At 41.0% G+C, this 14,374-nt stretch overlaps 1 protein-coding gene across 1 annotated transcript; it reads left to right on the top strand.

Moving 5' to 3' along the window:
• The first annotated feature begins 1,527 nt into the window (after positions 1-1,527).
• LOC125720877 (kunitz-type protease inhibitor 1-like) lies at positions 1,528-11,737 on the top strand. The gene is made up of 11 exons (XM_048996775.1): positions 1,528-1,673; positions 1,858-2,285; positions 2,575-2,732; positions 3,339-3,480; positions 8,475-8,645; positions 8,787-8,834; positions 8,996-9,127; positions 9,562-9,612; positions 9,695-9,865; positions 9,941-10,000; positions 10,614-11,737. Exons 2-11 carry the CDS (start codon positions 1,886-1,888, stop codon positions 10,799-10,801), a joined length of 1,521 nt encoding a protein of 506 aa, XP_048852732.1. The 5' UTR covers positions 1,528-1,673; positions 1,858-1,885; the 3' UTR covers positions 10,802-11,737.
• Positions 11,738-14,374: the final 2,637 nt, after the last annotated feature.

Genomic DNA, 14,374 nt, shown 5'->3' with positions numbered 1-14,374 from the left:
GATGCACACATTTGATGTAAGCTCGTGACTGCCCCCTTGCGGACTTATCTAAATGTTACTTTTTAGCGGTATAACCTTCAACGGTGTACGTACGTTCGTCCATCCATCCTTCAATTTTCTATACCCGCCGGTCCTGTGCCGGGTCACGGGGGTCCGGAGCCTATCCCGGAAGTTACGAGCGCAAAGCAGGGAATATCCCAGGAAGGGATCCGCTGGGCACATACTTGGAAACTTCTGTTAATACTGTATCCTTGAACGTGTTTTGAGTATAATATTTGGAAATACGTGCAAAGTTGTCTATAAAATGAAATCTTCCAAAATCTGCAATAAGTATCACATTCAAAACGAACAGAAGATGAGATGAAATGACACACGCAGTCCCGTAGGTGTTGGACGTTGTAAAAAAAGTATGACACCATTTACTAATGTGTGAACTCACCATATGTATAGCTAAAATTATCATTTTGCTTACTATATTATACACATGTAGAGTTTTATTATTGATAGGTATAGGTAGTTTGTGTGTGTGTGTGTGTGTGTGTGTGTGTGTATATACATATACATATATATATATATATATATATATACATATACATATATATATATATATATATATATATACATATACATATATATATATATATATATATATATACATATACATATACATATATATATATATATATATATATATATATATATATATATATATATATATATATATATACATATATACAGGTCCTTCTCAAAAAATTAGCATATTGTGAAAAAGTTCATTATTTTCTGTAATGTACTGATAAACATTAGACTTTCATATATTTTAGATTCATTACACACAACTGAAGTAGTTCAAGCCTTTTATTGTTTTAATATTGATGATTTTGGCATACAGCTCATGAAAAACCCAAAATTCCTGTCTCAAAAAATTAGCATATTTATTTGGTCGGATGAAATATGCTAATTTTTTGAGACAGGAATTTGGGGTTTTTCATGAGCTGTATGCCAAAATCATCAATATTAAAACAATAAAAGGCTTGAACTACTTCAGTTGTGTGTAATGAATCTAAAATATATGAAAGTCTAATGTTTATCAGTACATTACAGAAAATAATGAACTTTTTCACAATATGCTAATTTTTTGAGAAGGACCTGTATATATATACAACACACCACGTTTTACGATTCAAAACAATAAAAATTGGACTTAATAAACAAACTGAAAAAAGAACTCATATTTGTCATAAAGACAAATCCACCTACGCCGAATGCCGCGATTCGGAAACACATAATGGGAAACTTTCTATGAGTAAAACCGCAGAAAAAAACAACGACAACAAAAAAAATCCACAACGCATAGGGACGCATTTGACGGACCCTGTCTCCATGTCTCCATATTTCCTGGCTTGCTGTGTGGTCCTAAAATGCGAGAGTGTGTTTGGACTGAGGCTTTTGGCAGCTTTCGGCGCGCTCGCCGCCCGCTGACATCAGGGCGCTCGCAGGTGTGCCCCAAGCTGTCTACGTCACAGCCACGACAAGGAGCGGCGCTACAGCGTACTTCCTCAACTCAACAGGTCCAAGCTGGGAGGAAGCCGTGTCGCTATCGCAATTGTAATCGTGACAATCTTTCTTCGTTCTTTTTATTTGTTTTCGTTAGAGAACAGGCTACCAGCTATGTAAGTATACAAACTATACTACAAGCTATTAGTTATAAATAAGCTGTATATTAAACTTATTATGGCTATACGTTCATGTGTTATCTAAAATGTTTCTTTAAGACGAATGACCAGACCAGCATCTAGGTCGTTCGCTTTTGATATAAATTTTTAATCTCTGTGCATGTTTTTGCGTTTATTTTAGAAAGAAACAAAGGCCGTTCACCTAAAGAATGACTCGGTGTTTCAGTGGATTGTTATTATGCTTCGCACTGATATTAATTCAGAGATTTTCCGAGTGCGTCGACGAGCACTGCCTAGATAAATTCAAGAAAGGGAAGAAAGACTTTTTCGTGGATGTAACAGATTCGGTTAAGAACGGGGCCACCTTCATCGACTCCCCATCCGTGGAGCACGCCGAAGATTGTGCGCAAGCTTGCTGCAAATATGGCACCTGTAACCTGGCCATGTTGGAGCAGAATGTGGAGGGAGACGCCGTGAAAAGCTGCTATCTTTTCGACTGTTTGTACGCAAACAGAAATGTTTGCGCGTTTGTAAAACGTACGGGATTCAACAGTTACATCTTAAAGAGTGTCTTCGATAACTACCTGGACGGCCACCCAAAAACTCCAAGTGAGTACCTGTTCTACGTGCCTTCTTCACAAGCCTTCGCAAAGCCATAGATTGAATCAGTCTCGGCGATGTTTGTTTTTGGGTGGGGAAAGGATTTCAAAACATCCTGAGAAGTATTTAAATGTCTGTAAGTTTGTTTTTAGGTAACTGCGAATTAAGAAGCAGATGGATAGATGGCTAAAGAAACACGCCTATTCTAAAAGGAATTTTATTCTCTATTCCGATTTTTACCTTTTGAATAACAGTTGGCAATGCACATTTCAATATGGACTTGTCTGTCCTCTTGAAGGAAAAGATGACCGGCCTCCTGTGGCCGACGCTGGAGAGGACATGATTGTTCAACCGACGACCGATGTGTTTCTGAACGGCTTCCAGAGCCGAGATGATCACAAGATCGTTAGTTATAAATGGACCTTGTTAAGTGGGAACGAAACGGTCACTCTGGAGGTAGGATTATTTACACCTAACTGGACAGAATAATCAGCTGTTGCAAAAATCCGATCAGTATGCCATTTCACGTATAACGTATATGGGTATGTTCTGTCGGTAATCCAGAGTAAGTACAGGTTTTGTTTCCTTTTAATTACACATCTAGTCTATGCTTTAATACTGTACGCTTCTGTGACATTGATTAAATTATAGGCTAGTGTAGTATTTGTGCAGATGTACATGGCTTTATTTGTAAAGGATGTTACCTCAGTTTAAAGTATTTGGGACGTGTGCTGCTTAAGATGAAAATTATAAACAAGGTAGGTTGAACTATTATGTCATGGCGCTATAGTCTAAGGCAGCGGTGGGCAATCTTATCTGAAAGGGGCTGGTGTGTATGCAGGAGTTTGGGATAACCTTTAGGCCAGCTGTTCAAATCCAGGTGTGAGGACTTAAGCCAATCAGTCCTCTAATTAGTAATCTAACCAGGGAGTTGCAGCGAAAACCCACATCCGGTGCTTTCTGGATAAGATTGCCCACCCCTGGTCTAAAGGACATTTTTTGGTGATATGGCCATTTTATATAGTACCAAAAGCATTGCGGTGCTGAAACTTGGTGTTCCAGAAAACGCAGCTGGTGGACCAGATGAAGCTCTCCAACCTGCATCCGGGCGAGTACGTGTTCCAGCTGACAGTCACAGATTCCAAGGACCAGTCAGACTCTGCCGAGGTCACTGTACGGGTCCTGTCTCACAAGGAAACAGCACGTGAGTACCTACAGGCCCACTAATTTGTTAGAGGTTAGTGTTATGATGTAATAAACCAGGGGTGGGCATCCCTGATCCTGTAATGCTGGTGCCCAGCAGGTTTTCTGCCCTGCCTGAGGAGTTACCGTTTGCCTGAGATCAGGTGTGGTTTATCAGATACTAGGTGGAATGGCAAACCTGCTGGATACTGGCACTCTAGGATTAGGGCTGCCTCCTCTTGTCATTAAGCAGTGCACAGAGTGCATCTCTTATCGGTGATATTACTTTCATAAGAAAACGGAGACCTGCAGACACTGTTGCTGTCACCCCCTGTTGGTACAGGGGCCTTTTCTCTCCTTGGCTATAGTTCATTACATACTGACAATGATCATTGGTTTCCAAGAGGTAAAAATCCAGACCAAGATTTTGTTTCATCCAACCCATTTAGTACTTTGTGACTGTGACTCTGTACTTGTCAGTTGAAACAAAATCTTGGTCTGGATTTTTACTTTATGGATCAGAATTATCCACCTCTGTAGGTTCCAATCAAGTGAAGTGAAAGTGATTAGTTGTCGTTGTTGGCGCAACACGACACACGGCGCACAACAATGAAATGTGTCCTCTGCATTTAACCACATGAGACATAGCAGGGGGGCAGCAGATTCATCACACAGGTAACAGTGCTTGGGGGCAGTACCTTGCACAAGGCATGTCGGTCACTTTGTTTACATGCATAGCTTAGTTGAGCTATGGTTTATAGCTCAATTACGCCATTTAATCGGAATACTGTCCTTGTCCCAGTATACATGCACGAGAGGGGAAGCGAATTATTGAGCTGACTCCACTGTGATAGGTGGCGATATGGCTCCTTTCAGCTTGTTTGTATTGGACTTTTTGCAGTTGACCTATTATATCACATGCGTAAAAAAATAATAAAATTAATAATAATGGATGCGTGGACAAATGAAGTGACACAAGACGTAACTGCAACCTGGTTGGTAGAACAGATAGAAGATGAGGATCGCATAACAAGAACTAAAGCATTTTGTATAATACTATGACAGCACGGTACTGGAAATTTTTCAGATATTGCAATGTAATTTTGTTTAGAATAAATATTGGGGTATATATGAAACAAAGGAGATCAACATAAATTTTTTGCAAACCTGTCTAGGAGTGATTTAAACAGCAAGGATGAAAATGATTGTTTCTGAGACCACATGCATTGCTCAGACAAAAACAGCGGAGGTAAACTTTAAGCTGATTATAAATATATGTTAGATAATACTGAAAATGAATTAATTATTACAATTGCAAAACTTGCTAGATTTCTTTCCTATAACTGAGTAAAAATATTTTAGCAAGATTGCGCTGTAATATTCATACCAAATTGAAGGTAAGAAAAAGCCTAATCTTAATCTAGCTGTCTAGCAATGTAAGAATTGCATTTGCATAACATGCAATGTTGGTATTAATATCGCATGTCACCCAGTCCTATTACAGCCATTTTCCATATTCAGTACAAAATACCATTCCTGGCACTGTGAAGTCAGTTTTTATGCCAGTGAAAAACCAACTTATTGAAGTACCATACTTTAGCAGTGAATTGGACAGTTTTACAGTTCTGTACATTTCGTATGTGCTTTATGCCTTTTGCTATACTCCAGGCTTCTTCTGTGTGCAGACTTCTCTTGTTACTTCCGGGTGACAGCATTGGGGAAGAAACTGGAGCATGCATAGATCGCCTAGTCCAGTTTGAGTCTGAGCGTATACATGCAGGAGTAAATCGATTCCCATCATCGCATTATCTGGGTTTCTTAGTCCGATGTCGAGAAATTCGTTTTGGTCTGATTTCAGTCAGACTAAGATGTTTATATGAACTTTAAAGGTACAGCTTTAGTCAGACTAACACAATGATGTGATTTTCTTAGTGTGCATGTAAACATACTCACTGGTACTTTTCTGGTCAGGGATTCAAACCAGCAATCATTTGATTATAAGTGCGTTTCCATTAGACCCCCACTGCCCAGTCAACCACATCACTTAATTGTCTTTGCCACGTCATCATTAGTTAACTGCAATTAGCAATTTTGATCTAAATTGTCTGATCTGCAAGGTGGTGATCATATTGTCTGATCCCAAGTGTAATAATTTGATGTGTAGTGTAATACTGTAACAACGGAACGAAGCTGTGTGGTCAGCCTGTAAATATGGTAAAGCCAGGTGAGAACCTAGCAAAGCATATCACTGCACTGTGGAGATGGAGTGCTGATTACGGGTCAGCTGTTGAGCCCCAGGTTGAAGCACATTGGAACAATGTTGTAATATGTTGAGTGGCAGGTGCCTGTATCTATAGGCTAGATGACCCATATCGTATGGAGTTGTCCTTTCATATTTGTTTTATGAAGAAAAGTATTTTTGACACTTTTAGATGTCATTTCCGTTATCAGTTCTCTTGTACATAAATCACCTATACACCCTCTCCTCATTTAGCGACAACCTCGTCTAGTGACCACTGGCAAATACGAGGGTAATAACATTCAGGTTCAACCAGTGCTCGCATTTATAAATAAATTTTGTTCGTCTGACAAAAATGCATGCCAGTGAACTAGTTTTTCTAACTTTTGTGTAATTTGATGTGTTGCTGTCGTGTGCTAACATGCTTGATAATACTGAACCCTTGTGTACCTTCACTGGACTTCCTGTGTATTTCCGATGAATCTGTTGTTCAGTTCAGATCAGTTGATACTGGAGGAGCGGCAAACTTCTATGATGCGATGTGGGTGTTATTTACTTCTGTTACACATTCCTTTTATGTGATTCATTTGTCACCTCACCATTGACAAGAAACTTTTCAACATGGAATCATGCTTTAAGTTATAGTCGTACCCTCCAAGAGCATGAGATCCAAGGCAGGAAATGAAAACTGGTTCAGCGTATTGTATATTCCTGACATAAGATGGATCTCTGTTCTTCCCAAGGAGTTTCTTCTGGAATAGGAAGTGTTCCCATCAGCAGCCGAGAGAAGCCGCTCCTTTTGTTTGGAACTCGTCGGGCTGGTTTTTTTGGCTGAATTGCGATTTCACAAATGGAGGAACACCCGAAATGAGACGGCCTTTTACACTGAGGGCCAAAGCTATGTTGGAGTTCCTGCCACAGTAGTACTGCTCGGCTCTTAGTCTACCTGAATTTTTTTTGCTTGTTGTTACCGTTGCCTGTTTAAAGGCTTTGGGTTGCATTGACCCCCTACGAGACTGGAAAAACTATCCTCTTGGAAATGGATCTAATGCAGAACCACATTGCAAGCTACAAGGCTGCATTTGCTGTTGGGGTAATTGCAGTGCCTTCACGCTCTCACGTTAGTTAGATGTGTCATGGCTGCCTTCTTAACTGACTCCGGTGGCATGACAATGGGCACGATGCATCTCAGTTTTCATTATCTCTTTGACACTCAGTCATGTTCGGAAGGGAATGAGGGGTATTGCTCAGAAGTGATTCCTATGAGAACATACTTTTCTGTGAGAAAAGGTGAAGTGGGGTTATCTGCTGAATATGCCGTGTGATTTGGCTGCGCAGATGCTGTGGATGTGCAGCTGGGAGGTGTGCAGCTGTAGCCAGGTGACAGCAGCATCCTGACCTGTCATTCATCTTAGCATTGTGTGGCCGTTCTTAACCACATATGGCGAGAGGCCAGCCGACTGGCGTCTGGTAACTCGTTAACAGGCCGGGTCACTGCTGGCTTTTAGACTTCCTGTGTAATATGTTTGTATAGCAGTCAATGTGGGACTTCATTGGGAATCTGCAGCTGACGGGAGGCCATTGCACAGCAAGTCCATGTTTGTCATCTGAAATTGTTGCACTTTTAAAAATATATACCACCTCATGTCAGTTACATTTACACACCCACTCAAACTTTTGTCTGTCAGTAAAGTTTTTGGAACAGGTTAAATTTTCTGCATTATTTCACATCCATTAAAATGTATTGAGTATGATCTTTTCTGAGTATTTCCAATGCCACAATGCCTATTAAACTTATGGATTGTGTATGTGCGCCCTACCTTAGACATACTGCTAGCTACTGTTTAGCACTGGGTTTGAACATCATCGTTGAGGAGCACTGTCACATCCACACGCAAAAAGCTGAGCCCTAATTTATGAACCTGATTAGTTCCTCAGTTCATTGGGCGAAAATTACCAAGGAGAAACGGTTAGAATATGGATGTATGCATGGATATATTGAAACTGTCATTTTATATATGTTTAGTTACCTGTTCTAGACGCACTACTTTAGGGTATGACCTCGACACGCACAACTATTCAAGAATTATGGATTTGTACTTGTTTTATGGAAATAATGACTAATGACACTGGATGGTAATTATTGAAGTTTGTGGGGGTATTTTGTTGTGATATACACTGTAGTATTGATGCCAAGGGGTATTCATCCAAAGGCCAAACTGAACAAGTGACAGCCCTGCCACCCCTCCCCCCTCTAAGTTAATTTTGCTGATGGGGGAGGGTTCCATTGTGTGGGTCAGGTTACATTGCTTCTGTCTGGATGCAGACTGGAGTCTCCCACCATTTGTTTCTTTTTACAGTCATATAGCATGAAAAGTCATACCTGGAACAAAATAAGGTGACCAATTAAACAATTACTGCTGTAAAAGGAAACTCATTTCTATGTGAGAGGAAGAGAACTGAATTTCATCCTCAATTCGGGGCAGTTTTGAACAAAACTGTGCAGGCATAGAATAATTTCAAACAAATTCTTCAATTTCTCATAAGTGAAAGTGAGGATACTGAATATTCTGAAATGTAGGGATGGGTGTGTTATTAGTTTTACCTATAGAGAATGTCACTAGGAAATGTAAAACGTCTTCAAGTTTCCATCTGGAAAGCTAGAGATTCTTATTGTGCCTGATGGGCTGAGCTCCTGGTCACAAGCAAAGTGACTCGCCATGAACCACAGTGCTGTGGAATCTGCCGGACTTAAACCAAACGTCTGTCTCTTACAGGGTACTGTCTCGTCCCCAATAAGGTCGGACCCTGCCGGGCCTACTTCCCCCGCTGGTATTACAACATCTCCTCGCAAATGTGCGAGAGCTTCGTGTACGGAGGGTGCAAGGGCAACCTGAATAATTACCTCACCCAGTCGGAGTGTAACAACACCTGCACAGGCGTGTCCGGTAACAGTTCGCACGAGTGTGTGTGTGTGCGTGTGTCAGCATGTGTGTCATGTGTCTACAAAGGAATATAAAGTGTCCTTAATATGCTGCTGTAGAATAATCTCCGGTACCTCCCTCTTTCCTGTTTGTCCTGTCTTGCAGAAGTGTCTACTCCTGCCAGTAGGGGGTTCCATCCGCCTGAAACCAAAGGTAAACTTGCTAGGCCGATACTGGAACAAGAGGAAATGTCAAATGTGCCTCATCTTGTCTTTTGGGACACCTTTAACACTATTGTCGTGAAAGGTGATGAAGATGAATAGCGTGTACTTGTCTCTCACTCTTTGGTCACTGTGCTGCCGTGTCTTGACCAGCCCCTGTATGTGGCCAACCCTGCGGAGCGCAGTGTTTCCCCTGCACCGACGGCTGCTGTGTGGATGCTGAGCTGGAGTGTGACGGTTTGAGTCAGTGCCACGATGGCAGTGATGAAGCGTCCTGTCAGCACTGTAAGTGTCGTCCTGGCTGGTCTTCTCTGTTCCCACTTCCCCGATTTCAAAACCACCAACCAGCAACTGGATTAAGGCATCCAGAATCTCTCAATGGAAGAGTTTAGTTATAGTTATGAAAAGCTTAAAAACCTGCCATTGCAATGTTTTATGCTCCTACTCTGCATCAGTTTAACTCTGCAGTGATAGATATTCTGAATACAGTAATAAAGTTTGTGGGTTAGAATAAAAAATTACAACTTGTATCTTTCCAAGGTTTTTGCAGAAGTGTAATGTTTGTTTTCTAATCTGCGGTTTAAATATTGGTGAAAAACAGTAAAGAAAAATATACCTGTGGTCTTTGGACTGCTAATATAGTGGGATGCTTATGCTTGCGTATTTGCTGCTTGTTGTGAAATCAAAGCGAGTAGCCTGACTTCTTTTCTTGTCTCCAGTAAACACAACATTAAATCACCTGCTGAATATCCCTGTGGATAAACTGGAAGGTAAGTCTCATCGTTTAAGTTTGAGGTTCCACCTATTCCCTGAAACCCCACAGAACTCATAGCAGTGTCCTCTTCATCACAGTGCGCTGCACGGTACCTCCGGAGACTGGGCCTTGCCGGGCTTACATGACCCGTTTCTTCTATAACCCAATCCACCGGAAGTGTTTCGAGTTCATCTACGGTGGCTGCGGAAATTTCCCAAACAATTTTGACGTAGAGAGCACTTGCCTGGACACCTGCAAATCCATCACAGGTAGGAGTGCCGCAGACGTTCAGGGCTGCTGAAACCGGGCAGACCATGCTCTAAACTAACTTGTGCCTATTTCAGAGGAAGACGTCTTCTTGCGGGGAATTTTTGAGCGCTCCAAGGAGGAAAAAAGCCATTCTGGTAGGTGGCTCTTCCAGGTGTAGCCGCTAACGCAAGCTAGAATGGCCACTAAAAGTAAAATGTTAGTGAAATTGTAATGACAGGCCTAAAATAGAATCTTCATTTCTCTTAACAACTGAATATACAAGCGTGCGTGTGTGTGCATGTATTAGGTATGAGGTCATGAAAAAGTAGTTTTCCAAATAACAAAAAGAAACTGAATCGCAGTCTTTTTTGGATTCTGCGGTGATCAGTTACAGCCCAGCGTTGGGGTTCAGTCACAGGCCTTCGCTTGAGATCTCAGCTGTGCGTCAACAGGGTAAATGGTGTTGCTTTGACTGCACTAGAGGAATGCAAGTCCAAATCACACTCAGAAAAGGTCTGATGGTGGTAAATCCAGCATCGACATACTTTAGTGTGTGTATCGGGGTTGACAATTGTCCACAATTGCCATTGATGGGTTTGATGGGAGCCTGAAGATTTAAGCCCAGAAAAAAAGATTGCAAACTGAGAAGGCAGTAATTTTAATGCTGACAGCAAAGACATTAAACTGAAAAGATCCTGCTTGGTCGTCAGTGCTGTCATTAACACTGGTCATTCTCCTGAGCTGGTGTCTGTCTGTGTTGTTCCTCAGTTGGTGTTGTTATCGGCCTTCTGCTGGGTGGAATCATGGCGGTGCTGTTGGCGGTCCTGGTGTACCGCGCCCTCAAGACCAAGAAGGAGGAGGTGCATCACCAACGTGTGCCTGTTGACCCCACCCCCGTGCCTGTCCCGGACGATGCAGAACACCTGGTCTACAACACGACTACCAAGCCCCTCTGAGTGTGTAGACTCTCCCTCCCCCCCATAGAAACACTCTCCTACACTTATCATTCTCTGTGAGCTATATTGGTGAACATACATTTTACTTGGCAGTTCATTTCCTAGTAGTGCATGTGACTCAGTTTTACAGTCCAGTTTATGTATTATGCACTGCTAGGATTTATTGTTACATGTTTTGTTTTTTTGAGGGGGGGGGGGGCGTGGGAGTTGAGTTGGTGTTTTGTGAGATGTTGGTCTCAGAGTAAGGGGATTTTCAGCCAAAATCCTGAGGATGTTCCTGTTGCTTTTTGTTTGGTCACAGAAAGACTTCCTTCTACCTTCACTGATATGAGATGTATTTATTTTGAAATTTACGCTGGGAGGACACTTGCCCCCCCCCCATTATGCAGTACTGCCTCTAGCGCGGCTGACGAGGGACGGAGTTTTTACTAGACTAATGGTACACAGAGAGTGACTGTTTACAGTGGCTGTTTGGTTGAAAGAAGATATGCATGTTTGAGTCCATGTACATATTTGCAGGGATGGGGAAGATGGTGTTTAGAATATAATTTGGAGGATAGAATTTTAACACTAACAAAAATAAATGTATTTTTATTAATATTGTTTGAAGAGAAACTGTTTTACCAATTTTAACATATTTTCAGATGCTTACAATATCCCCTATGCTTATAAATAATCTGTATAAATGATTTGTGAAACATCCCCGTAAACCAATTTCTGTCTAAATATATGCAAATGAAAAGTGGATGACTTGAGCTTCAGTCAGAATTCACTTCTCAGTCTTGTAGATGTTTTTATTACCTTATGTATGTATATACCTATCCATGTATATACGTATTCATATACCTTAAGGTTGAATGTCTTCTTGCCTCACATTTGTAGGAATAATAGTAGGATTATCTTTTATGTGTGTGTGTGTGTGTTTTTTTTAATAAACACTCGTAAGAAATTTTTATTTGGCTCTGAATTTTTTCTGTGCCATTTTTATTCTTTCTGTAGAATCTAGTGGAGTAGACTTTGATACTGATGTATTGTTTTACAGTTAATTTCTTTGCAATATGTAGAATGAACAGTAGTGTGTATTTGTAATAATAGAAAATAGAAAAAATCTATTCTGGAAGCGTAATGATTTGTGAACAGCTTGGAATTGAGGTTTATGTATTTTATGAAGTAACTTTCTTTGCTGTGAGACTTTTGAACTGGGATCCTAATTACTCTGGCAAATAGTACACGTAGACTGCAAAAAGCATCCCTTTCAAGTTTAATTTGTATTATGTTAGAGCTTCTGATGCAGACCACCTGCACCGCTAAGCTAAAAATAGGATTACTAAATATTAGATAATTAACTACAAAGGCACTTATTCTAAATGTAATGATATCGGACCATGTCCTAAACATGTTCTGTCTAACAAAGACATGGGTAAAACCTAATGAGTACTTTGCTTTAAATGCGTTGACATCTCCAGGATATAGTTATGAGCACAGACCCCAACTCAATGGTAAAAGGTGGGAGGCATTTCAACAATTTATGAAGAAACACTTCTAATAACGCAGAAGTCAGAATTTAAATTTAAATCATTTGAGTTATTGTTCCTCAATTTCAAGCACCTAGTCAAAATCTAAAACTCTCTCTCCCCCTCACTACAATTTACTGTCCACCACATCCTTATTCAGAATTTTTAGCTGAATTTGCAAAATTCCTTTCACACCTAGTTATTTAAACTGAGAGCAATAATTGTGGGAGATTTTAATATTCATGTATACAATGAACAAGATCCCCTGACAATAGCCTTTACTAATATCCTAGACTCTATGGGTATCATTCAAAATGTTATTGGGCCTACCCATAACTGTGGTCATACCCTTGATTTAATCCTATTGTTTGGTCTTGATATAGGTAATGTAACTCTACTGCCTCAGACCAGTATTATCTCTGACCATCATCATGTTAATATTTTGAGCAAGATAAATATTGAACTCCCCAACTTGCTTCTATGCCAAATGTACAATCATGTTAAATCCAGCGAGTAACGCTTAAGTCAAGGCTTAAGACGTACCTCTTTAGCCAGTCTTTTGGATAGTTAAATCCCCTTTTCTAAGGTAAATGGAGGGATTGGTGCTGTCGTCCTGCCACTCTCGCTGATCATTTAAGCTGTGGACGGTGGGTTGGCTTGACGCCAAAACCCCTGGAAACCCTCATGACTGTGCTTCCTTCCAGATCTCTCTTCTAGCCAGGCTGTCATAGTTACTCTAGTCCTGCCGGAGGTTAGGTTAGGTGTAGGGCAATAACTCTTCTCCATCTTCTCTTTTTCTGAGCTGATCCCGAGCCGACTCTACACCGTGTGAACCTGCACCTGGACTCCTGGAGATAACAACATGAAACCAACTTGGATTTCATAACTATATGAACTCTAATGAATCTCAGTATAAATGCAGTTTCATGCTCCCCGGTCGCCCAGAGGAGGATGGAGTCCCCTTCCGAGTCTAGGTTCCTCTCAAGGTTTCTTCCTGCTAGAGGGAGTTTTTCCTTGCCACTGTCGCCTCAGGCTTGCTTGGTGGGGTTCTGGCTGGTTAAATGTAAAGTACTTTCTGACAATGACTATTGTTAACAGCGCTAAATAAATAAAATTGAATTGAATTACCCCAATTTGATCTTGACTACACTGGCTGCCAGTTAGATTTCGTGTTGACTACAAAATACTACTCAACTTATAAAGCTGTAAATGGTTTTGCACCGCAGCATGTGAGTAACCTCGTTTGCAACTGCATTCTGAATCGTGCGCTTCAATTGCAAGAATACAGAACGTTACTTTTGGGGGAAGAGCATTTGCTCATAAAGCACCACAGTTATGGAATAAACTTCCTATTAGTGTTTGGAACTAAGACATAATCTCTGCTTTTAAGTCAAGGCTTAAGACTTCTTTAGTCAGTTTTATGGATAGTAAAATCCCCTTTTTTAAGGTGAAGGGAAATCTGGAGATTCTGGTCATTTGAGATTAAAGGTGAAAGGGGGGATTGGTGCTGTAGTCCTGCCACTCTGGCCGATCACTTAAGCTGTTGACGGTAATTTGGCTTGACGCCAAAACCCCTGCAAATCCTCATGTCCATGCTTCCTTCCAGGTCTCTCTTTTAGCCAGGCTGCCATAGTTACTTTAGTACTGCCGGAGGTTATGTGTAGGGCAATAACTCCATCTTCTCTTTTCCAAGCTGATCCCGAGCCGACACTACAACGCTTGAGCCCTCACCTGGACTCCTTGGAGATAATTACATGAAACCAACTGGGACTTTTAAAACTATATGGACTGAAATTAATGTCAATGTAAATACAGTTTCATCCTCCCCGGTCACCCAGAGGAGGATGGGGTCCCCTTCTGAGTCTAGGTTCCTCTCAAGGTTTCTTCCTTGCCACTGTCGCCTCAGGCTTGCTTGGTGGGGTTCGGGCCAGTTATATGTAAAGTGCTTTGTGACAATAACTGTTGTTTAAAGCGCTGTATCAATAAAATTGAATTGACTGTTTTCGTATGTGCTGCTTGATGGAGATGCCCACTGCTCTGAACCAGCTCTGAACCCACT

The sequence above is a fragment of the Brienomyrus brachyistius genome, unplaced genomic scaffold, assembly GCF_023856365.1.
Source record: "Brienomyrus brachyistius isolate T26 unplaced genomic scaffold, BBRACH_0.4 scaffold27, whole genome shotgun sequence".
In the NCBI taxonomy this organism is placed as follows: domain Eukaryota; kingdom Metazoa; phylum Chordata; class Actinopteri; order Osteoglossiformes; family Mormyridae; genus Brienomyrus; species Brienomyrus brachyistius.
This window is presented reverse-complemented; position numbering and strand designations above follow the sequence as displayed.

What these genes read in the sequence shown, in the direction of transcription:
- LOC125720877 (XM_048996775.1), top strand. Translation starts at nt 1,886, where the DNA reads ATGACTCGGTGTTTCAGTGGATTGTTATTATGCTTCGCACTGATATTA. An exon ending in CACCTGCACAGGCGTGTCCG is followed by an intron (nt 8,646 to 8,786) that starts GTAACAGTTCGC and finishes CCTGTCTTGCAG; the next exon opens with AAGTGTCTACTCCTGCCAGT. An exon ending in CCATCCGCCTGAAACCAAAG is followed by an intron (nt 8,835 to 8,995) that starts GTAAACTTGCTA and finishes TGTCTTGACCAG; the next exon opens with CCCCTGTATGTGGCCAACCC.